This window comes from Leptinotarsa decemlineata, unplaced genomic scaffold (genome assembly GCF_025532065.1).
Source record: "Leptinotarsa decemlineata unplaced genomic scaffold, Ldec_3_MD MMD2_tig00000882_RagTag_RagTag, whole genome shotgun sequence".
Classification (NCBI taxonomy): Eukaryota; Metazoa; Arthropoda; class Insecta; order Coleoptera; family Chrysomelidae; genus Leptinotarsa; species Leptinotarsa decemlineata.
Window position 1 is genome coordinate 12159871 of NW_027412556.1, and position 27074 is coordinate 12186944.

The following is a 27074-nucleotide window of genomic DNA, read 5'->3' on the forward strand; positions in this document are numbered from 1 at the left end:
TATATATATATATATATATATATATATATATATATATATATATATATATATATATATATATATATAGCGTGACTCACGGTCGATGGTAGGTTAGACGTTTCTGGAAAACGCAAAGCATGATTTTTCCGAAAAGTTCACCTCTCACATTTCCTTACCTGTTCTATCGATCTAAAATATTTTCAGTATTGCAACGTTGCCACTTCTATCAAAAAGTCCTAGCAATTATATTTTTTTAAATAGAACACCCCATATAAATATGATCCAAAACATAGCCTTAATTGAAATTAAGTACATTAGTACTCTCAATTCATGAAAAGTTGATATTTTGATGATAGTTTGAACAAACTCGAAATATTCAAATAACACCAAGAAATCGACTCTATATCATACAGGGCGTGCTAAAATTACTATTATTTCCATTGTGCATAAAAGTAGTCGAAAGTTCATTTTTTCAAATGAAACCCCCTGCCCTGAATATTACTCGATAAATTGAAAGATGGTGAAAAATGCTTCAAGATGATATATCATGTCCCTATACCTAAATCGTCAAGTTTTTTCAATAAAGTCGCTTATTCTAGAAACATTATTTTTTTTAGAATTTGGATTCAGGTAGCAGTGGAATTATCAAGCTTATAGCAGTTCGGTTACTTTTATAAGTTATTTACAAAGAGTTATCGACGGTGTTTCGAATCATCTTCCAAAATGAATGCAAATATCGATTATTTAAACGAAGTTCTTATGAAATTATTTATTATACACATGAACAAAGTGATCAAATCATTGTCAGAACGTGTAAAAAATTCAATCAAATGTATCCTGAATTAACACCAATGAACGAGAGGAAGTTTGTAAGGTTTTCCAGAAACGTCTAACCTACCATCGACCGTGAGTCACGATGTATATATATATATATATATATATATATATATATATATATATATATATATATATATATACAGGGTCCTGCAACAGTGGCGCGGTGTTCCATATCTCTATATAGGAAGCAGATAGGAATCTAATTTTCTATAATATTACCTTATTGCTCGAGCTCGACAAAATAAAAATATTGGCGGTCACACAGGGTGTTCGATTTTTTCTGGGCGGATCCCAACTGTGTCTTTTTAAATGGCAACCTATATTTTTTATCGCTTTTTCGGTTTCCTCATAGAAAATAAAATGAACTTTATGTATATCTGCACTTCGAAAATATTGACGGTTTTCGAGATATCTAGCATGACAGGTTTTTTTTTCCAATATTCGTCACTCAGAATATTTGAAATTATAAAGTGGTGCCAAGTCCAGTTGAAATTTTTTTTTGGTCGAATATTCTACATTGGTAACTCTCTCAAACGATATATCTGAAATCGACCTGTGATATACAGGGTATGAAAAACCGCTTGCCAAATATTGTAAATGAAAATTTGCAAAATCTTCCTTATATTAAATGGAACACCCTGTATATTATTGATCCATAAGAAGCGCCAACGAAACCTCTACAAATTTCATTAAGTATTCCCTATGGCTAAGTTCAATAGTTTTTCTTAAATGAGCATTTCTTTCGAAAAATGGTCATTTTTTCAAAGCGAAATCCATTTGACGACTGATAAGAATATACAAAAAATACCCTTTCCTTAAAATATCGCCCATTCCTAAAATTACCTGTTGCTAGATAAACAAGTTGCGAATTACACCACAAAATGGACGTTCTTGAATAGTTACAATAATTTCAAAAATCTCGGAATTTGTGCCATATTCTTTCGGTCTAAAACAACCTTTCAGCGAATGAAATATTTATTGGAAATCAAGTAGTCTGGCAAATGACAGAACAAAATATTTGGCTGCAAATGAATATTGAAATTTTTAGTCAATCGTGAAGTTGAACTGTCGGTATAATTTCATCAGAATGTTGTTATCAAAAAGTGATTTGATTGATATGATTTTCATATTAGGTGAATCAGACAGGAATTGTTTATTGGCAAGTAGAATTTATTCTCAACGGTATCCAGATAGAAGGCATCCAGATGAAAGATCTTTCCGAAAGGTCTTGGGACGATTCGTTGAAACTGGATCTATTAATTATTCCAAACATGAGCGCATCAAGCCAGCTACTAATGAAGATAATGAATTGCAAGTTCTTCTTGCTGTTGAAGAAGATCCTAGTAGGAGTCAACGACAAATTGGGGAAATAGTGGATATAAGTGAGAGATCAGTGCAACGAGTATTGAAGAAACATCGCTTGCATCCATACCACGTTCAGTTACATCAAGAACTACTGTATGCTGATTTCGAGAAAAGAGTGAGATTTTGCAATTGGGCCATGAACAAAATTCGTCGAAACGAATATTTTTTCAATAATATTTTATGGTCGGATGAATCGACATTCCATAAAAATGGATTTGTAAATCGACATAATTACCATTATTATGCGACAGAAAATCCTCACTTATTGAGACAGGTGGATTATCAACATAGGTGGTCGATAAATGTCTGGGGAGGCATCATTGGAGAATATGTAATTGGTCCATACTTTTTTGAGGGACATATGAATGGTGCAATGTATCTCAATTTCTTACGAAATGATTTACCAGGTTTGTTAGATGATATTCCTCTTGACCTCCGCAATAGAATGTGGTTACAACATGATGGTGCACCTGCTCACTATTCGGCAGAAGTGAGAGATCATCTAAATGAAGTATTTCCCAATAAATGGATAGGACGGAATGGGCCTGTACGGTGGCCCGCTAGATCACCAGATTTGACGAAACTGGATTTTTTCTTATGGGGATACATAAAAAATATGGTTTACGTTGAGCCACCAACTTCTCCCGAAAATATGCGACTTAGAATAACGAATGCTTTTCGCAGCATTACACCAGCTGTCTTGCGCAGGGTAGAACAGTCTTTCAAACATAGACTTCAGCTCTGCATTCAAGAAAATGGAAGACATGTTGAACATATTTTATAAAAGTTTCATTATCAACCTTAATTAAACTCTCCCTTTTGTAGTTTTGTAATTTGCCAGTTGACAAATTTGAATATCTAGAACTCAAGCTCTGAATGAATATAATAACATGAAAAAAATAGTTATTTATAATGTTCCTTTCTTTTAACTTGTTTGGTTTGATATTGCACGATTTATGAGTGAAATTCTGCATCCAATGAAAAAATAATTTTCCATTTAGCAAAAAGTGATAGGTACATACATTTATTTCGTTAAAAAATATTTGTTTGGACACCTTCTAATGTACAAAATTGAAACAAGATATCTTTCGTATATTTTTATCAGTCGTCAAATGGATTTCGCTTTGAAAAAATGACCATTTTTCGAAAGAAATGCTCATTTAAGAAAAACTATTGAACTTAGCCATAGGGAATACTTAATGAAATTTGTAGAGGTTTCGTTGGCGCTTCTTATGGATCAATAATATACAGGGTGTTCCATTTAATCTAAGGAAGATTTTGCAAATTTTCATTTACAATATTTGGCAAGCGGTTTTTCATACCCTGTATATCACAGGTCGATTTCAGATATATCGTTTGAGAGAGTTACCAATGTAGAATATTCGACCAAAAAAAAATTTCAACTGGACTTGGCACCACTTTATAATTTCAAATATTCTGAGTGACGAATATTGGAAAAAAAAACCTGTCATGCTAGATATCTCGAAAACCGTCAATATTTTCGAAGTGCAGATATACATAAAGTTCATTTTATTTTCTATGAGGAAACCGAAAAAGCGATAAAAAATATAGGTTGCCATTTAAAAAGACACAGTTGGGATCCGCCCAGAAAAAATCGAACACCCTGTGTGACCGCCAATATTTTTATTTTGTCGAGCTCGAGCAATAAGGTAATATTATAGAAAATTAGATTCCTATCTGCTTCCTATATAGAGATATGGAACACCGCGCCACTGTTGCAGGACCCTGTATATATATATATATATATATATATATATATATATATATATATAAAAGAGTATTTAAATGAAAATATCAAACAGAAGTATGGAAAAACATGAAAATGAAAATATGACAATTGAAAATAGTACAGTCTAAACTGTTGCAATCAAGTTATTAATATATCCAAATCAGGCCTGGGACTATTCATTGAGGGAATAAAATGTATTGTCATGTAACAGTTTTATACCATTTTTTTCAAGGAATGCAGGTTTGATAGCTATTTAAGAGAGATAGGTAGTTTGTTGAACAACTTGATGGGCATAATCAGAGGGTCGTTTGCTGCTTTCGTCAACCACTTTAATCATTCTGTACAAATGAGAGCAACGACATCTGTCCTTACGAAGACACCCGCCACCTATGGGATTGACAGAGCACTCAATCCTTGAATATCAAAGATAAACGATTTGGACTTAGATGGAGTTATCGTAAAGGGAGATGCCATATCCCTTACTTAGGTTTGTCCTTCAATGTCAGTTGTATCCAGAAATTCATTCGTGGTTTAGCCTAGCACCACCGATGATACCTATGACAGGACGAAACAGCGTTATCTTTACAGTGAAAACTACAGTGAAAGACAGGACAAATCTCGTTGGCGGTCTATGTCGAAGCTTGTGAAGAGTGGGACAAATTGGACACTTCCAAAGGGAAACTCCTGTTTTCAAACCAGATCTGAACCAAACTGATGGATCAGATTGTATGACGAACTCAATGGTGAAAACCGTATAACGATATCTATCATCGTTTCTGAGTTACAGCATGTTTTTTCCCATAAAAAATGTCATGTTTTTATGAAAAGCACTTTTTTCAAATGAGATATCAGTAGTTATTGATGGACAAGTATTTTTTCAATTAGACACCCTATATATTCCTGCTCAGAATTACCTTTCCAAAAATGTAGCACACTTGATATTTGCTAGAGTCATCTTTGAAATACAGAGCTTTTAGGTTTTTTCATGTAGACTTTCAAACGCACACTTCATCATGTAGGTTTTGGACGATGCGGCGATGAAACAAAAATAATTTGTTCAGTATCAAATGTTGAGAAAGCATTTCACAGCAGTAATTGAAACGCATAGTTTCAATAAAACTGATAACAATTTATACTATATTTACTACTAATGAATGAAACTTCAACAATAATAATAATGATAGAGAGCAAACAATGAAATATATTCCTTCAGAGGTGTTCGAAGTGTCTATCAGCTTCTGCTACACACAAGCGACAACTTTTTGCCGAGTTGATTACTTCAATAGGAGTGGGAGAAGCAAAACTTTGTGTCACTCCCGCTTCCAATTCGTATCTGGAATTAGTACGCAATTCAAAAATAATATCTTTCAACTTTCCCCAGAGGGAAAAGTACATAGGCGTTAAGTCCGGTGACCGAGCCGGTCAACGGTTGTGTCGCAATCTTGTGAAAATGTATCTAAAAGGTTGTCTTCTCTCTGGACACCTCCCATGATACAAAATGCTTGCTGCTTCTTCATTTCCTCGGTTTCTATAAAATAGACTATAATATTCCATTTTTCATCATTCTCATACTTCATTGCAAATGTGTTCGAAAATTAAACAAAAACCACTAATTGAAGAGCGTCTTTACTGCTTGAATCAAAATTTGACAGCTACCAGTAAAGATTTGCATTCTGTTTTATCACCGCATGATGACTCTAGCAAAATATCAAGTGTGCTACATTTTTGAAAAGCTAATTTTGAGCTCTATTGAAATATGCAGAAATATACTAGGTGTTTCACACTATTGAATTCTAAGTAAAAAGGTTCTCCAAAAATATGTTCATACGAACAATAAATTTTTGACAGAAAAAAGTTACAGCAACTTTTGGAAAATGCACGTTTTTGAAAAACATTCTGTAACTCAGAAAGGGATAATGTCGATTCTTTTTGGTTTTGTGCTGTTTTGTTGGATAGTCTTGTTGTTGTGCATGTTTTTGAGTGTGTTTTGCCTTCCAGTTGATGAAAAATGAATGAAATTGTGATACTCTCTGTTATCAGATTCATTTCAGAATGATTCAGAAATACTGTATCGTGACAGTGTAATAGTAACACTATCTTAACGTTCAAAAATAGTTTCGTATCAATATATTAAACGAAAGACTTGCTTGCAGGTAACACATTTTGAAACCAACAAATACGATTTTGTTCATATGTGAAGACTATCTCAATATAAGTAAAATTTGTAGATAATCATTCTGTGAAACTGGCCATAGTGAATAGTTGGCATGAGCAATATGAGGACTCGTGACGTCAACCAAACAAAACGGTTTTCATGAGTTGTGGAAGGTAAAGTGGCCTTGACAAGTGGCAATAACTTGTGAAATTAAAAATTGTGGCAATAATCAGCGAAATCAAAAATTCAATGGTATGTAATGAAACGAAAACATTTAACAAGTTTATCAAAACAGAACTTATTGGAATTTATTTTCAAAAAAATTTATCACACATAAGATGAATTTTTTGAAGATTTTATACTTTGTAATCAATTTTACTCATGTTATGATTTTGTTGGCATCCGAGCAATAATAAAATAATAATAATTTCATCATCATAGTCAATTATTGATAATATTACATTACAAATATTGAAGCACCTCACCTGACGCAGCCATATACGTGGCTCCAGTCGACTTGATTTTTTCGATGTATTTGAATTGGTCCTCCGACAACAGCTCGTCGAAATCTGCGATGATTTCGTTGAGGAGTCGCAAACACTCCACCCCTTCGTTGTTGCCTTCGAGTTCGACATAGAACTCCGAGAAGTTGGGAATCGAGGCGAACATGATACACACGAAGTCGCATTGTTCATGGTATAGTTCCTGGAAAGCCCAATTTGAGAAAATGAGTTGAAATTTTTTACTGAGAAGATTGTTGAAGTGATACGAGACTTTATCTATCATTATATGAGCTTTATATTTTAATTCACTCGTCTAGGTGTCATTTCTAAATATCGCATTTCCTTACAATCATCAACGATATACAAAGCGGCACTTTTGCTAAGTTCTACCATCGCCTACTCGATAAAAAAAAATGAGACACCCTGTATATTTCAACCTCAATGTGCTTGATTGGTCCGACCCTTCTTCAATTATTGTGAGAATCTTTGTGTTATGAAATGCTTTTATCCATATCTTGTTTTACGGTTGTATATACATCTGAATGAAAAATACCACCATACTCGTTTACTTACATCGTTGTTTTTCTCGCTGTTCAAAAAATGTTCCGCCACGTGAACAGGCAATATGTTCGCCAAGAGTTTCCGGTTGTACGCTTCCAAATGTTCCATGTCTTCTTTTTCCTCTGAAACAGAAGGAAACCCGACTCTATTATTCGTTTAACACAATGTCATTAGGTTTCATGGCGAACATTCGAAATATTCTGGAAAATGGTCACAGAAATAATGTTATTGTCACGTATTTTCCATGTACGTTCGAGAGTATTGTAATGTTTGTCATTAGTTTTGATGCCATTGTTACTGAGGAGGTAACTTTCAATTTGTTGGTTTCTTTGCTTGCTTTTCTGAAATGGAAGTTTTCTGAAACAATCACGATAAAATAATGCTGACAAAGGAAGTCTTCTATCGTTCCTGTACTCGTATAAAACAGAACTATAGTGGCATTCAATTGATATTCACACATGTTAGGAGTCACACGCTAAAAGGTAAGACCTCGTTAGTACATAGCTCGTATAAGTTTCGACTTCTGAGGGTAGACGTTCGTAGGGGTGCGACAGCTGGTTGAAGGAAAAAACAGATTTCAAACATATTTTTCAAACAAGTAACGACCGAATTAAAATTATAAGGAATTGAATGAAAGAATAATCGAATAGAATGTGCTCCTAAGCTGTTGAATAAAACTAAAAAAAATTATGAAACAAAAAAGATACATGAGTTCGGTCCTGACTTGCGACACGCTTAACAGCTAGTACGTTTATGTCCGAGTATTTCTGATTTAAAAGTATGATATAGCCAATAATTATCACTCAAAAAAAGATATAGCTAGATAATTTGTTGAACAATATAGTCAACAATCGTCCAATGAAAATTTTGATGAAGCATTCATCACATACAAATCTGAGAAGGAATCGTCGCCAATAATAATAACAGACAATAAAGATCCAATAAACTCACCAATCATTAATGAGAAGTTCCATGAAGCTCTGATCTCAATGATACCTCCTCAGGTCCAGATGATATACCAGCTTCCTTCTTGAGGAACCTACCAAGAGTTGCAACGAACCTTCTCTAATGAATTATCAATATAATTTGGACCGAACGGAAATTTCCCCAAATTTGGAGACAAGCACTGTTCATCCCCATTTTGAAGCCAAATAAATCAGCCCTTGAAACAAAATCCTATCGACCAATATCCATTACGTGTACAATGTGCAAATTACTCGAGAAAATAGTGAATAAACGTCTAATGTGGGTTCCTGAGAGTCAAAATCGAATCATAGCGGAACAATCGGGATTCAGCTCTCACAGATAAACCTAAGATAATATAATAGACCTGGAGAGCACTATTCCCGAGGTTTTTGCCAACCAACAGAAATGCATGGCAGTCTATTTCGATATTAACAAAGCTTTCGAGATTGCGTGGCGTTATAATATTCTGGACAAATTGAAAAAATTGGGTTATGATGGAAACATATTAGCATTTGTGCAGAACTTTCTTTCAGAAAGAAAGTTACAAGTTCGAGTAATTGGTACATCATTACAGTACAAAATTCAGGAATATGGTATTCCTCAGTGCTCGATAATGAGCCCCATTCTATTTCTAATAGCACTCAATGACGTCTTACACCCCTTCAAAAAACCCCTTCAGGCAAGAATATACGTAGATGATTTGGTACTATTTGACAAAGGAAAGAATATCCATAACCTAGCTAAACTGTTATAGATCCACATAAGTTCTCTAAAAATACAACAGGATTCATGTCATGTCAGACATCTAGTGCTATCATGCCAAAAAAGAATACACCCACTCAAACACCTAGCTCATAAACAATGGGGTGCAGAAGGTTCAACACTGCTGCTGCTGTACTGATCTTTAATACGCTCTAAACTAGATTATGGTTGTATGCTTCTGCTAAACGAAGAACATTACCTCAAGGATTCAATACATCATTCTACTCTGCGCATAATCGCATCGCAGGAGCGTATAGGACCACACCAGTGGAAAGCCTCTACTGTGAATTAGAAGAACCTTCCCTGAGTTTTCTCAGAACCCAGTTGAGTTTGTCCATGCTGCCGCAGTTGCATCTATGAAATACATTCCCATTTACAGGAATACAATAACAAATATATTTTCAACAAGTTACTTTCGGCCAAAAACTGATCTTCCATTCTACTAGAGGATTCGGCGACACGTAAGTTCTTTACAAATGGAGTCATTTCTAACTCCGTACCCCATAAATCTGCACCACCATGGCTTATACAGACTCCTATCATAAACACTCTCCTATCCCAGTTTCCCAAAAATGAAACGAATAAGAGCACCATCAAACAAAATTTTCGACAAATCCTGGACCAATTCGACCACCCTGAAGAAATATACACAGACTCATCCAAAACTCATCTTGGTATAGGAGCTGCAGTAGTGACTATCTTGCATTAACCTTTAAACTTCCAGAAACAGCAACAATACTAACTGGAAAATTATCCTTCAAGCTCTCCGGTACGCTAAGTCAAGTGCATCGGACACTGTCTCAATCATTTCAGACTCTCTCAGTGCCTCACAACTCCTTCAAGGAATGTATATCAAACACCTCATTGGAATACTTATCAATCAACAATTTTTCGAACTCCAAACGGTCAACAAGAAAATCATCCTACTTTGGGTTCTTTCGCATGTGGGAATTGTTGGAAACGAGAGTGCTGAATTTTATGCTCGTGAGGCGATTGATAATTCGAACCAAGGAACAACAATGTATAGCCCTCATACCGACCTAAAACGATATTTCAAAAGCTTATTGTTGAGTAAGTGGAACATTGAAAGAATGAAACCCAAAGTCGGACCATGGAACTATGGAACGCTGAAAAGGAGGAAACAAGTTATGATCACTCGTCTTCGATTAGGACACACCAAACTAACCCACGAATACTTGATATTTGTAGCAGATCAACAACAGTGTCACATTCGTCAAGTTGCACTAACAATACATCACATCATAGTGCAGTCTTCAGTGTTTCAATTAGAAAGGGAAATGTGCAAAATATCGAAGGAATCGCAGGAAACCTATCTCCTAGTTATTTTAGTGCTAGCAAGATTTTGAATTATTTAAGTACTCTGAACTTATCCAACAAGATATAATGCTGTAATCAATATAGTTACTGCACAATTGGTTTATGGCTACCAGTGGCGGCCAGCGTTATTTTCTTTAGGGCATAATTTACAACAGTATCAAAGCTATTTGCCCTGTTTGATAACCACGGACTTTAGGTTTATATGCCTGACGTCCCGTCTACAACTGCGGTAGGAGGAATCGAAGGTGATAAAGCAACGTACAAAGTGCTATAGACTATCGAGGAACTGTCGTAGTGGCATAACGCAATGAGAAGCCCCATTTTGTTGAACTAACTGCGCCATTTCGCAATAGATCCAACCGGATGGCGTTATTAATGCTTGGTTTTATCTATATTGAATGCGAGAGGTTTGGTGATACAACTAATTGATCGAATGTTGGAGAAGGGACCAATAATTATCGTAAAAGAATTTAGTTTTTGCTAAAATTTCGCAGTTTATTAAATTCATCTTGAGAGCTCCACAATAAAATCAATTCACAAGAAAATAATATACATGCCAATACATATCGCATTTGACATACTTTTATCCTTACATTTTGGAATACTGATTAGAATTGGTTTTGTTGGTTTAACATTTTTTTTTTAATTTTAGAGGATAGAAACAAACAAAATACAAATGACGTGGAAAATTCTTTGGAACCAAAATATTGAAAAATACGATTTAACAAATTGAAATGATCACGTTTCAATCCTTCTACTGTTAACACTTCCTTGTCTGAAGAAAAAGATCTTCTCACTAAAGAACCTTTCACCTAATAAAGGTTGAACATCTGAAGTATTGGGGTTTCGATTTTTTTTTCATTCATGTTCAGACAACCTATGTTTCAGGTAAAGTTCTGTTTGTCCTATATAACATTTGATATATCTCTCACCCCTTAGGTTTGCCTGAAAAAGAATGTTGCTATATCAAGGTACCCAAAATGTCTGCCCATATACATTCAGTTTAAGAGGATATTGGATATCTCTACTTCTTCTCTTTGTTTTTTGGTATTTGCTTCCCTCACGAGATATTGAATATGAAATTGCTATAATGCGATTTGGTACACTTATTCAAGAAGATCTCACAGAATTCAACTTTTCTGTCCAAATCACCTTCGTTCAATTCATGAGTCATTTTTATTTTATAAGGGTCCAATTTGTGCCGATCAGAAATTTTGAAAATGTTCGTGCAACTCACTACTGGTGAGTTGCACATTGTAAGAATATATGTAACAATAATACGAGGTCTATTGAAGAATGAATTTTTCTCACAAATCATTCATTTATTCATCAATTTCAATTTTCCCCCCTCAAAGTAGTCCTCCTCAGATATAATACACTTGTTTCAGCAGTTCTGATATGCATACTCGAATTCAGAAAAAATAAAAACAGTCACTATTTCAGAATGATCTCGACATAAATATCAACAACTTCAGCAGTAACTGACTGATGACATCTAGGATTATATTGTGTACTTGAAACAGAAATTATCTACCGTCAGTTCTTAATTCAGTTATTTCCATTAGTATCATTCAATAGTGCTCAGTTTGAACATTTGAAATTTTGTGTTCAATTCATTTTCTAGTTTGGATTTGAATAAAAACTGAAATAAAAATATAAAGAGTATTTAATTTTTTTCTGAGATTGCTCAGCGTCCAAATGTCAAATTCACGTAGTGATTTGTTCCTCTAAAATTAATGTTTTATAATTTTTTTCTTGTCTCGATATAATAATAATAATAATAATAATAGGTCTTTATTCCCATAATGATACAATAAATATACGGAAAAGGCTGAAGATCAGTTGGGTGCACCAAAAAATGCAACCTCTGTTTTTCATCTAATCAAATGACTTATTCAAGATGTCGCGTTCCTACTCAAATGCAGTATATATAGTCACATTCAGGTAAATATTCACTTCCAAGATATATTAAAAATATAACTAGACTTTGATATCTAACAGTTTTCTCGTTAATTTTACTTCATATGATAGCTGAAGTCAGACCCTCTTGTGCCTTCCTCTATGCGCCAGAACTATAGCAAGACGTAACTAGAATCAGTGAACTGATTTCAGGTCTGAACCTTGTTTTAGTCGGTACGCCACTATAATATAATTCTGAAATATATGCACAGGACTTGAAAGAATATCATTCGAATTTTTTCATGTAATGAATAGTTTGTATTTAATCCTGCGTCTTTCAATAATTCATATAAGAAGCAGCAAACTCATGAACACTGATAGTAGTTATGAAAGATTTCAAAACCATCATTTTTTGAGGGATGCAAAACTTTTAATATTTTCCATGCGTATTTCATCTTCCACTAACAAAATGATAGATTGGACCAATCGGAATATTTCCATTCTTGACAATGTTAATCTCCATTTACTTACCGATAAATACGCAGAGTTTCAAAGAATGACATCCAACTTTTCGCGCTTCCAAAGCAGGGGAATGGTAAAGCGATTTACAGGGCGAAGCCGACTAAGTGAACACTGCGGCTTATTTTCTCGGGAATCCCAATAGTTCAATAAGATTTTCCCGCCAGGCGAATTATAACTTTTAGATCACATTACCAATTCAAACTGAACTGGAGGTTTTCTGCTCCAGTGATTTCGTAGAAATTATAGACCAACGATACCTAATAGGGTAGAACGTGAATCCTTAAAATTATTTCCACCCACTCTTGGGGGGTGGAAATTCCTGATTCCCTTTCTTGATGCTCATTTACGCTTCACAAAGAACCTACCTACCCGGGTTTCCTGCAAGTTATTCAGGGTGGCTCGTTTGCAACTCAAATAATTTGTTTTATACTTTGTTGAAATCTGCTCATCATGGAGCACCTGATAATGCGAAACAATATAGGGTGATTTATTTTTTTATTTATTTATTTATTTGTAATACAATACTCTACAGGGCATAGCCCAATTACAGAGCAGGAAATAACAGAGTATAATAAATACATTACAACCAAGTGACTGTAAAGTCTACAAACACTACAAACAAGTGACTATAAAGACTACACATTTTATATTTATTATAGGTGACAAAACAATCATTTCAGGAAGTGGGATTTTATATTTGACAATTTGCAACTAAATATATCTAAATTATCACTAACAGAATTTGTCACTTGACACATGGTATGGATCGGAGAATTCTCCAGAACATTTGTGCGAGTTGTTTTTATATAGAAAGTACTCGGGTGTCTGGAACAGATTCTAGGAATGCAAATATTAAACTTTTCCAGTAATGTTGGGCAGTCAACTATGCTTTTGATAATTTTATAGGTTAGTGCAACACCATAATATTCACGCCTTTTTTCGAGACTGCAAAAGTTATGCTTTTGTAGCAATTCAGAGTGGGTTGTTCGTATTGGAGGATAAATGCCATCGGATTTTAGGCTTAGCAGTTTCAAAAATCGTCGTTGAATTGCTTTTATTCTATCAATGTGATATTGATAAAAGGGGCTCCACACAACTGACGCGTATTCTAACTTTGATCTTACGAAAGCATAGAATAAAGTCTTTAAGGTCGAAGTTTCTTTGGAATCACTACTGTTACGTGCAATTAATCCGTACAAACGACAGGAGGAGGTTACAACATTATCGATATGCCTATTAAATGATAGTGCAGTGTCAAATGTGACGCTGAGATCAGTAAATGTTTCTGGTCTCACCAGGAAAACGTTTTCTATTGAATAATCAAAGATCAAGATATTCGTTTTCAAAATGTAGGACATGACCTTACATTTATCCGGGGTTCAGTGACAAGTTATTTCGATAACACCATTCTACAACCCGTCCTACGTTTGCTGAGAGGTTCACACAATCATCTATGTTCTCAACGAGGCAGTATAGTTTTAAATCATCGGCATATAAATGGAAATACATATCTATAACATCTGCAATATCATTAATGAATATATTGAAGAGTAACGGTCCCAGATTTGAACCTTGTGGAACACCGGAAGAAGCACTATATGCGGTAGATTTGAAACTATTGAGCTGAACATATTATTTTCGATCCCGTAGATAGGACTGAAAGAGTACGATTAAGGATGGAGATAATCCAAAGGTTACTAGTTTGTTCAGTAGAATGCCATGGTCAAGCCTGTCGAAGGCTTTAGAAAAGTCTGTGTAAATAACATCAGTTTGGGCCCTATTGTCAATAGATTCAGCAATATGTTGAGTTACAGTCAGAAGATTGGTGACCGTTGAACGATTTTTCATAAAACCGTGTTGGTTTATACTTATATTGCAACTAACATGCCGATATATAACTCGCTCCAGCAGAATCTCAAAAACCTTTGCAAAGTTGCAAATAATAGAGATAGGCCGATAATTTGAAATATCTCGTCTATCTCCTTTCTTGAAAATGGGACAGAGTTTTGATGATTTCCAGATCCTTGGTATTGTAGCCGATCTTAAGCAGATATTAATTAGTATAGATAAAGGACGAGCAAGCACAAGTGCACAATCTTTTAGGATGAAAGCTGGAATGTCATCTGGACCAGTGGTCTTTTTAGGCTTGAGCGACCTTAGTGCCTCGTATACTTTATTTTCACTGAAGCTTGATATATCAAGAAAGTGATTATTATCAATATTAGAGTTTGGTTGGAAAGAAGAGATACTGAAAAATGAATCAAACCTAGCTGTAATTATTCGCCCTAAAACTAATCAGGAAGTATCAAAAACAAAGACCGACATTTTGCGTCATATTGACTCAACAGCCGAGAATCTTCAACTGGCAAAGGTCAAGATGATTAAAGATGGAGGAATCCTCATCGGTTGCTGTAATCCTTCTGATAATGAAAAAATTAGAAAAGTGGTTGAAGAGAAAATGGCTGACTCTTATGATGTTAAAGAAGTCGCTGGCATGCATCCTCGACTACGAGTGGTAGGTATGGCGAAAAATTACCCAGAACATGAGCTTGAGAAACTTCTGGTAAATGGTAACTCCAAAATTTTTTCACATGATTCAGAATGTAAAATATTGAAAATATTTTACACGAAAAGAAACTCTAATATCTGGCAGTCAATTATTCAGGTGAATAAGGTTGCTATGAGCGGGCTCTCAACTCTGGAAATGTGTTCATTGGTTATGATAACTGTGCTGTTTATGACGGCATTGATGTGTACCGCTGTTACAAGTGTAACGACATCAATCACTCCTCTCGCAACTGCCATAAACAAATTTCCTGTCCGGTCTGTGGGGGTGCCCATGTATTAAATCAGTGTCAATCATCCGTTAAAAAATGCTCTAACTGCATGAAAATAACTAACAAAGATGTGAATATTGATCATGCAGTCTGGGAAAAAAAATAAATGCGTCTTGTACGCAGAAACTTCAAAAATATTTAAGAATAGTCTCTTAAGTTCTCAATAGCAACTACAGGGTAATTGTCATATTTCCCTCGTAGCTTCAAAGCCAGGTGTTAGTAAAGATACGAACACCTTATCAATTTTTTACCAAAATACTCGGGGATTAAAGACAAAAACTGGTCAGATACTGAATTCTGTATTTCAAAGCGACTATCGCGTTTTTGCACTAACCGAAACCTGGCTCGACTCATCCATCACTAAAATTTAGAATTATTTTCGGATAGCTTTAACATATATAGAATGGATCGCAATTTTGAATGCACTTCCTTAACAAGTGTTGGAGGTGTCCTTATTGGAGTGCATGAAGACTTTATTTCTTCAGAAATTAATCTATCGGATTCTAACTTTCCCACGCTCAAACTGATTGATATAGTTGTTGTTAAAATAACCTATTCACATAAACATATTTTTCTGCTAAACGTTTACATACCTCCTCAGACTCCCCTCCCCTCCCCTCAGTCTTTGAAGCTCTGGAATTACTACACATATAACATAATAGTGCAGTTCTCATTGTACCATCTTAATCATGGTACAACTAATAAGGAAATTACTATTCTCAATAACTTTTACAAATCATTGACCTATCTCAAAATAACTTTGTATATAATAAACTCAATAGACAACAGCATATTATTTTTTAATGGAGAGTGTCATGGGGAGAAATCAATGGATTCTTTCGTAGTCGAAGATCAGCATCATCCTGCCTTGGATATTACTTGTGTACTTGAAACGAAGGGCAACTACAAAAATAAACTGCATTCCTATTTCCAGATTGATTATAATTTCAAAAGAGCCAACTATCCACAATTGTATTATCAAATATCTCATATTGACTGGACCTTCTTGGAAGTTCTTGATGACTCAGAAGATGCATCCACATATTTCTATGGAAAACTTTATAATGTTTTTGATCGCTGTTGTCCCAAGTATACAGTTGAATCCAAAAATAAATATCCTCCTTGGTGTAATAGAAGCATTATTAGAGATTTGCAGGCTAAAAGCAGAATCTGGCGCAAATACAAGCGTGAGTGTAATCTGCAGGCCTTTGAAGATTACAAACATCTTCGAGCAAAAATAAAGCATGATGTTGATGTGGCATATAAAAAATTTTTAGGTGAAACTGAGGAAAAAATACATATCAATCCCAACAGATTTTGGTCATTTATAAATAATAAACGAGGTAGCTCCAAAATATCACAAATACTGAATTTTGAAGGTCAATTGCTGGAGGGGCGAGGGGCCCTCTAATATCGTAAACGGTTTTGCCAATCTTTTTCAAACAATCGTATATCGCTTCTTCCCCTTTTCAACCAAACTCTGATATTGATAATAATCACTTTCTTGATATATCAAGCTTCAGTGAAAGTAAAGTATACGAGGCACTAAGGTCGCTCAAGCCTAAAAAGACCACTGGTCCAGATGACATTCCAGCTTTCATCCTAAAAGATTGTGCACTTGTGCTTGCTCGTCCTCTATCTATACTAATTGATATCTGCTTAAGATCGGCTACAATACCAAGGATCTGGAAATCATCAAAAGTCTGTCCCATTTTCAAGAAAGGAGATAGACGAGATATTTCAAATTATCGGCCTATCTCTATTATTTGCAACTTTGCAAAGGTTTTTGAGATTCTGCTGGAGCGAGTTATATATCGGCAGAATACCGGGCATGCGCTCTCCAGAACGGTGTGAACCGTCTGAGTATCAAGACCAAACAAATATAATTCTAGCTAGTCATGGAATCTCTCTGCAGTTGATTCAATGGGATGTCCACTGCGCTGATGGCGCATATATATATATATATATATATATATATATATATATATATATTTCAATAATAAATTCTACAAAAAGGATTTGAAGCTTTATATCTTCTATTAATTATCTGCGAGCGCTTTCGACAGTTGGTAGTACTGTCATCATCTGGCACTCTGGCAGTTTGAGGAGTGCTAGATGATGACAGTACTACCAACTGTCGAACGCGCTCGCAGATAATTAATAGAAGATATAAAGTTTCAAATACTTTTTGTAGAATTTATTATTGAAATACTCAAAATGAAGGAAAATTAGTTGCATCAATCAAAAAAATATATATAAAATATATATATATATATATATATATATATATATATATATATATATATATATATATATATATATATATATATATATATATATATATATTTAATCTAGAAAGGTTAATGCAGTCAAGCTGCTGGAAAATAATTCCATGAAAATCAAAAAATAAATAGATAAGTACTCTTTGATCATTCCCATATTGATTTCAATTTAAGAGCCACCGGTATACAGCTGTTTCAGCCTATTGGGCATCGTCAGTACCGGGCAGGCGGTCCTCGATTGAAGACAAAATGAGAAAAAACCAAGAAAGTACTTGATAAAAATAGCTGCGTAAACGCAAGCGAAACATAAGTGGAACCACCTATTGGTGTGACACCCAAGTCAACTTGCCAAGTTTTTATGTCAGTGTTGGTGTTTTGACCAATCAACCGACAACTGCGGTAGCAGTTGTCGGTTGATTGGTCAAAATAGCTGCGTTTACGCAGCTATTTTTATCAAGTACTTTCTTGGTTTTTTCTCATTTTGTCTTCAATCGAGGACCGCCTGCCCGGTACTGACGATGCCCAATAGGCTGAAACAGCTGTATACCGGTGGCTCTTAAATTGAAATCAATATGGGAATGATCAAAGAGTACTTATCTATTTATTTTTTGATTTTCATGGAATTATTTTCCAGCAGCTTGACTGCATTAACCTTTCTAGATTTCATATCATTTCTAGAAACATGTGGATTCGTTTTCCGATGGCATTTCAGGTTAGCTTCCCAAATTTCTGCTACCGCAGTTGTCGGTTGATTGGTCAAACCACCAACACTGACATAAAAACTTGGCAAGTTGACTTGGGTGTCACACCAATAGGTGGTTCCACTTATGTTTCGCTTGCGTTTACGCAGCTATTTTTATCAAGTACTTTCTTGGTTTTTTCTCATTTTGTCTTCAATCGAGGACCGCCTGCCCGGTACTGACGATGCCCAATAGGCTGAAACAGCTGTATACCGGTGGCTCTTAAATTGAAATCAATATGGGAATGATCAAAGAGTACTTATCTATTTATTTTTTGATTTTCATGGAATTATTTTCCAGCAGCTTGACTGCATTAACCTTTCTAGATTTCATATCATTTCTAGAAACATGTGGATTCGTTTTCCGATGGCATTTCAGGTTAGCTTCCCAAATTTCTGCTACCGCAGTTGTCGGTTGATTGGTCAAAACACCAACACTGACATAAAAACTTGGCAAGTTGACTTGGGTGTCACACCAATAGGTGGTTCCACTTATGTTTCGCTTGCGTTTACGCAGCTATTTTTATCAAGTACTTTCTTGGTTTTTTCTCATTTTGTCTTCAATCGAGGACCGCCTGCCCGGTACTGACGATGCCCAATAGACTGAAACAGCTGTATACCGGTGGCTCTCAAATTGAAATCAATATGGGAATGATCAAAGAGTACTTATCTATTTATTTTATATATATAAAATATATATATATTGAATGATGCAACAAATTTTCCTTCATTTCCAGTATTTTAATATTAATGTATGTTACGAAAAATATTTGAAGCTTAATAACTACTATTTATTATATGCGAGCGCTTTCGACAGCTGGTCGTGCTATCATCATCAAGGCGAAAGCGCTCGCATATAATAAATATGAAATATAAAGTTTCAAATCCTTTATATATATGTATATATATATATATATATATATATATATATATATATATATATATATATATATATATAATATATATATATATATATATATATATATATATATATATATATATATATATATATATATATATATGAGCAAGAGAGATATACAGCATTACCTTCACCTTCGTGCTCAAACCCACTCACACATTCGATAGAAACTCACCGGTTGCTTGCAGTTTCCATACGAAATCCAATCGATATGTCGCTTCCGTTTGCTGGCCATGCAGAATTAAGGCGATCACGAAGCCGACCAGGATGATGATATTTATGTACTTGTGCGTCAACGTTGATTCACTGAAACCAATTAAAGTGCAATCATTATGGTAATTATAATTTCATAGTGTGTATACGCCCATTGGCATTCAAAAGGGTTAATATCTAAAGGGAATTTGTGCCAGAGTAGTAATTGTAGGTTGCAAATGATTGATTACACAGTCGATCGGTCTATTTTACTCACTAGCAGATGAGGACCCTATTATTAGCATAAACTCTGGTTATTGTAGATATGGAAGAAAAACAAGGTAGATGTTTCGGACAGATCTGCGTAAATATGGACTTCTGGACCTCGTAGTATTCTAGATGTCCTGCCAGATCATCAAACTCATCAAACAGATCATGTCTTACAATTTCTTCATTTGATTAGCAACATATATTCGGCATATTGATTACATACATTTCTAATCATATCTTCAGTGCAGTAAATTGTGAATTTTATATATTTTTCAATTAGTTCATGATTACTTCAAATAATCTGAAATATGATTACATTTTTGTTGTGATTTGTCGAACTATACATCAAAACGATACATTTAATATATGAACAACAATGAAGGTACTACACAAAATCATTAACACATATTCAAGGAATCATTAAAAGCAAGATCTATCAAATGAAGTAAACATGGATTTCTGCAATCGTATTTTTAAATTGAGTGAATTAGGTAGTTATTATCTCTTACTCGTTTTAAATATCTGACCATTCAAGAGATATTTGATTGATTAGATTCACATAAATATATTTTTTTTTTCTATGTAAAGCGTCACGATGACAACTCATTAGAAATCTCTCCATTTCTGCTGAAAAATCGTATGAGCAGAATGAAAATTTCTCCATGTTCTTATATTTAAATAATAAAATATATGAATTTTAATAAATAATAATAATAAAATTCACCTTCAAAAACTATTTGAAAATATTCTCAACAGAAATAGAAAGAAAAAAAGGGCAAAAATTATAGAAGAGTGAAAAAAATTGTTGAATGCTTTTATATATATGAAGATTGTACTTCCAGGTCTTTATTGTGTTTATTTTATATTGAGTGTATTATTTGTCCTTATTTATTGTATTGCTTTTTTATATAAAAACTGTGAATTATAAATGTATATTTTATTTTATATCTGACTCAGAATATTTTGACCCTTATTATTTTCAATTGTCATAATCTGTTGTGTTTTTTAGAATACATTATTATTATTGGAAAATATATCGATAAAAAACTTAAAAAAATACTCAACAAAAATATCTTCACTACGAATAGTAGAACAAAAACTACAAATGTAATCAGGTACATGAAAGAATCAATTATCATTTATATTCCAATTCTGGAAACCTATCATCCAGCACAATTGAAATTTTTCAGAATGAAAATAATATTAAACTACCAATTGAAGTTATTGGAAAACACAGCTGAAAAAAAATCTATAATAAACCATGTAATAACTGAGATTTGAATTATATTGAAACAACTTCTAAGAACATTATCAAGCAGCATAACTTCACTTCAAAATAGAATACGATTAAACAAAATTTTTCAATTCATAATGAAATATGCCTTGAAGGTTTATTTTAAATGATCCAAAGCAACAAAAACCTGAAGGGTATGAATACCAAAAGAGTTATTGGTAATCTCATTAATATTGATCACACGTTAAAAGGTAAAACCTCGTTAGTCCTTAGCTCGCGCAAGTTTCCCAACTTCTGAGAGTTGTCGTTCGTATGGGGGCGACAGCTGATTAACGGAAAAAAGGATTTTAAACAGATTTGAACAGATTCAATTGAGATGGATAATTTTCATTGATATTTCATATTTGAAATAAGGTACTTCGAGATGAAAATATTTGACATTATGATGTCAGTCTTGTCAGTTAGCTTTGGACGTTATATTACCAGAGTCAGATAGTCCCAAGTTACATTAACATTAGTTCCTGCATTTTTGATGACAGTTACATTTATACAAAAACAAATTTATTCAAATACAACTATATATAAATACACCTATACATTATATTTCATTGGTAACACTGAAACTTGTGGAATGAACTGTATCTAAAGAACACTTTGCCACACTACACTATCTCTTGACACGCGTTTCGTGTATTTCGTATATCTGATGACGTCATGTGCCGTTCTGCTAAACGTGCCGATTTCAAATGAGCCTATCGAACCGTGGCTACCTGCGAAATCAGGCATTTTTGCATTTGCTGCTGACATTGTAACAGTTAGAATTATTAAGGGAGTTCTATATGACGACAATCGTTATAGAATGGAAGAGTGAGTATTTCGAAAAAAATGGTACCTCCTGATTATGTCATTTACCGAAGTGTGAAATTTACTCTACATGGTACTCATCAAAAACCCCAAATATGACTTCACCTGGATGTGTCATTATATCACGTACAAACAGTTTGAACTACTTTTGTGATTTTTCTGTTTACTTGTTTTTTACATGTGTTACATTGTTTGGTGAGATCTTATTTCATTATGTAAATAAACATTATTATAATTATTATTGTCGAGTTGGCCTCGGAGCAAATGAGTTCTGTTTGATAGCTCCAAACTTTTGATTGAAAATCTCAGTATCACCCGTTATATCGATAATATTTGTTTGAGAAAGGAAATGTCTCCACCAGTCAACTCAACTCCTGCTAAATTTCTACTCAAAAACTTTCTACTCACCTCGTAGTATGGAAGCAGGGGATAATCGCTTGCAGTCCATCTTTGTAGGTGATGTACGCAGACAGGAAACCGGCCATTCCTCCGAGCAGGATGATTGTCTTCAGGAGCGATATGAGGATTTGATAGACGGCGCAGGCTATCATCGAGACCATAACCAGCAGCAAGAGATACTACAAAACGGGAAATTATGTATGGAAACGGCTGTTTGGAAGAGTGAGTGCGCTCGTTGGAAACAGAACAGAATGAAAATCACCTCAATTAATTTGGGGTTACAGATGTGAACAGTGGCATCGTGAAAAGAGAAGCCTTTATTAGCACAAACCGAATATTTTTTGAGAAACATTTTTGTGAAGGACTCAATGTTTTTCAATTTTTTTTTTGGGTTTATAAATTTCTGCAATCAGAGAAATGAACAAAGTTGAGTAAGAACGTTCCCTGCAAGTGGCCGTCGATGGATATCTCTCGAACACTTTACCATCAACGCTGGTGTTCCCCAGGGAGCCATATCATCTCCAACACTCATTTTACTGTATAACAATGTGTGTTGCTGTCAGCTTTCCTGAAAACAGCACACTTGTCTCGTCATTCCATTTGGATTCCAGGACACCGGCTGCGGAGGCACATCTTCACCGGCAGTAGGAGGTTACATATCTTAATGAGGATCTAGAAGTGATTTCGAATTGGAGTGGAACTAACCAGGTTCAATTCAATGCCACAGAAACCCAGGCATCGGTTTTCTCCGAAAAGATAAATGTCTCCGAACCGAATATAATAATGTCAGGTTCTGCTTCTTTCGCTTTCTGCTTCGATAAGTTTGTTGGGGGTTAAAATGGACAACAATATATCTTGGTACAATCATGTCGTTGGAATTGGATAGGCTGCTTCTCAAAAGCTAGACACACTGTTCCGAATCAGAAAACTGTACACATCTCAGCAACTTTTGATGCTTTATAAAGCTCAGATTAGACCTTCTTTGGAGTATTGTTCTCATGTATGGAGCTCCGCCCCTGAGCATACCCTGAAACCCTGAGACAATAACATCACTTGCAACCTTGATAGACTGGAACATCGAAAAACTATTGGGGATTTCCCTCTCTCCTATAGATACTTTCACGGAAAGTGTTCAAGGGACTTGACACATTTGATTCCACCAAGAACGATACATATTAGAAATACACGACGGACTGTGGCATCGTTTTGTGGTTCAACTCAGTACACCTCGAACTTCACTGTCCAAGAACTCTCTTATTTGAAGACCTGCGTCTATGTGGGATCAACTTCCTGAGGACGTTTTTCCAAATGAATTCAATCTCCAGCGATTAAAATTCAATGTGAATCGCTACTTGCGCACAGGCATTGCTCTTATAGCGCCTCAAGGATTTTTCTGTAGTGCTTGTGTTTTGCCCTTAAAAAAGACAGTCTGCTAATTTACTGACTTGTTTGCCTTGCCAAGATAGCGCTGTTTCGACCCACCACAGGTATCATAGGTGGCGCTAGACTGAAACACAAATGCTTTACCGACAGCCATCTTGGTTTCGGATAGGTTGGAGCCCGGCTCCCTTACCCATTCAACTGATGTTTGTCAGAGGGACAATTGATGGTGGAATGGCGACATGAATATCCTCAGACATCAGTGCAGCCCTTCATGGTGTACCCCTACCTGGCTGAGGGTGAGATGGATGAAAAGATTGTTCATCATTTAACGGAGGACATAGGGGCTTCATTCGACAGAGTGTCGGAGCCTTCTATATCGGGAGGGGTCGTTTACAGCATAATCCATAGCTTCCCTAACATACAAATGCGTTCAGAATGTCATCCTCGTTTCCTTCAGGTTTGGAGTCCAGCTCCCCTACCCTTTCGGCTGATTGTTGGTCTCAAGAAGGACCAACGGGTTCATGACTGATGATGTGACGGCATGAAGTCCTTAGACATCAGTGCCGCCCTTCACGGGATACCCCTACCTGGCTGGGGTGGGATGGATGAGAAAGTTGTTCATCCGTTAACGGGGGACATGAGGGCCTCATTCGACAGAGTGTCGGGGCCTTCTATGTCGGGAGGGGTCGTCTACAGCATAATCTGTGGCTTCCCTAACTCACAAATGCGTTGTCGGACTCAACTGTTCTTAACGGACAGGCCTGAGTAAGTGAAGTCGATAATATTTCTTCTTACCAAAACGCCATCTGTGGTATCGACAGAGAACTCCCCTCCTTGGGGAGCATCGTTACACGTTGCAAATGTGGATATATACATCCACCGTATTTTTGCTAGCATTTGGAAAGTTTAGTCTATGCGGCGTTGTCATACTCAATAAGAAAAAAATAATGGAGTACCTCAAGGATCGATTTCAGGTCCACTTTTCTTTGTTTAATACACTTCTCGGTTCTCATAGTACTTTCTCCATACTTCCATGCATTGTTACGTCAACGATATACAGTTATATTTACAATTCGATGAAAATTCACTCAATACTGGGCTCGATTGAATGAGTCATGATCTGCACTTTCTTACAAGTGAATCAAGTAAATACTCTGTGAACTCTCATATATATATATATATATATATATATATATATATATATATATATATATATATATATATATATATATATATATATATCCAATAGGCTTCATTTTCAGTATTTTAATAGTAATATATATCACAAAAAGGATTTCAAGTTTTATAATTTCTATTTATTATATGCGAGCGCTTTCGATAGCAGGCTGTGCTATCATATTCTTGACTCTACTCAAACTACACAACAAGTTCTAAATTTCAATATACTACACAATACAATACACATTCCTAGAAACAGTGAACCTAGAGAAAATCCAACACAAAGGATATTACCTGATGTAATCCTGCACTAAGGCATTCAAACCGCATAAAAAAACACACAAGAAGATAAAACGTTCAGTTTGAGTAGATCCAAGAAAATGATAGCACAGCCAGCAATCGGAAGCGCTCGCATATAATAAATAGAACTTATAAAACTTCAAATCATTTTTGCAGTCAAGCTGCTGGAAAATAATTCCATGAAAATCAATAAATAAATAGATAAGTATTATTCTGAACATTCCCATATTGATTTTAATTTAAAAGCCACCGTTAGACACCTGTTTCAGCCTATTGGGCGGGCATCGTCAGTACCGAACAGGCGGTCCTCGATTGAAGACAAAATAAGAATAACCACGAAAAGTACGTGATAAAAATAATTGCGTAAACGCAAGCGATACATAAGTGGAACCACCTATTAGTGTGACATCCAAGTCAACTTGCCAAGTTTTTATGTTAGTGTTGGTGGTTTGACCAATCAACCGACAACTGCGCTAGCAGAAATTTGGAAAGCTAACAGTACCAGCCTGGTACTGACGATGTCTAATAGGCTGAAACAGCTGTCTACTGGTGGGTCTTAAATTGGGATCAATATAAAAATTATGAGAAAAGTACTCATCTATTTATCTTTTGATTTTCATGGAGTTATTTTCCAACAGTTATTCACATTTTGTCTTCAATCGAGGACCGCCTGCCCGGTACTGACGATGACCAATAAGCTGAAACAGCTGTCTACCGGTGGCACTCAAATTGAAATCAATATGAGAGTGATCAGTTTTTTTTTTTGATTCTACATTAACTTTTTTATATAGTGTTTCTCCTCTACTCTCTTCTCTTTATGCTGTTTTTCCTTCTATAGTTCGATTTTATTGTTAATATATTGTTAATATATTTAACTATTTTCGGATTCATATTTTTTAGATTGTGATTGTGCATTCGCATAATTTAGTGCTTTGTCACTAGGTTCACTTCAAGTTCGTCACAATCAGCGCTTTGGAAAATAAAGTTAAAAGTTTCAATAAACTCATGTAGATTTCAAACGAGCACAAACTCGACAAATCCCTATTAAACTATTTCCGAAGAAAAACTTTTCAACCTACTTACGTCCACTAAGTAATAATGTTTGCAGCCCTTGTTTTCGCTAGTTTGGTTCATTAGATAACTCGAGCAGTTCAGTTCTTCGAGTGTCGAGTTCAAACATTGGATTTCGTAGGGAAGCGAAAACTGGAAAATAAAAATATCGAGTGAAAATCTTACATTGGCGAGTGAGTGATGAAACAATAAAGATAGAAACAAAATATGGAAACTGTTTATATGTTCTGTCATGCGTTTTTTGGAGAAACTTTCAGTTTGACCTATGTAAAACATTGGTCATGAATCACACAACAGTTTGAGAACTGGAAAAAAAAGTTTCTTGCCTTCTATTTCTCCATCTTGATATAAAAAATGTGGAAGTTTTTCAAAGAAAGGAAGGGGGCAATCAATTTCAGAAATTAACTCTATACAATGATGTGTAGATCACGCAAAGAAGTAACTTTCAGATACAAACTGGAAGAAAAAGCACTTTCGAAACAAATACTTTTATAAGAACGCTGTGAGACTGCTTCCCCTCCTCTTGAACTTCGAAGAACGAGACTTCTTGCAAACTATGCTGTGAAAATATACTGTCAACCTAACCACCCGAATTATGATATCTTTTTCAATGAACAAATCCATGATTCATATCTATAAAAACCAACGGCAACCAGACCAACAAGTACACGCATAAGAGAGCAACGTATTGTCCAATATTCGAAAGTTTTCACTCTCGCTTTCCCGGGGTTCTCTCCAAGGAAACTAGATGATATACATTGCAATGTT

The 27074-nt window shown here is 35.1% G+C and overlaps 1 protein-coding gene across 2 annotated transcripts in view; it reads right to left on the minus strand.

Annotated features, from left to right (window-relative positions):
• LOC111514866 (adenylate cyclase type 6) overlaps window positions 1-27074 on the minus strand; it is a 426206-nt gene that overhangs the window by 17601 nt on the left and 381531 nt on the right. For both annotated transcript variants that reach the window (XM_074175026.1, XM_074175025.1), the window contains 5 exons: window positions 26319-26438; window positions 22383-22552; window positions 19590-19720; window positions 7163-7272; window positions 6572-6791 (listed from right to left, as the gene is read on the minus strand). In XM_074175026.1, the coding sequence (XP_074031127.1) occupies window positions 6572-6791; window positions 7163-7272; window positions 19590-19720; window positions 22383-22552; window positions 26319-26438 (751 nt within the window). The remainder of the gene's footprint in view (window positions 1-6571; window positions 6792-7162; window positions 7273-19589; window positions 19721-22382; window positions 22553-26318; window positions 26439-27074) is intronic.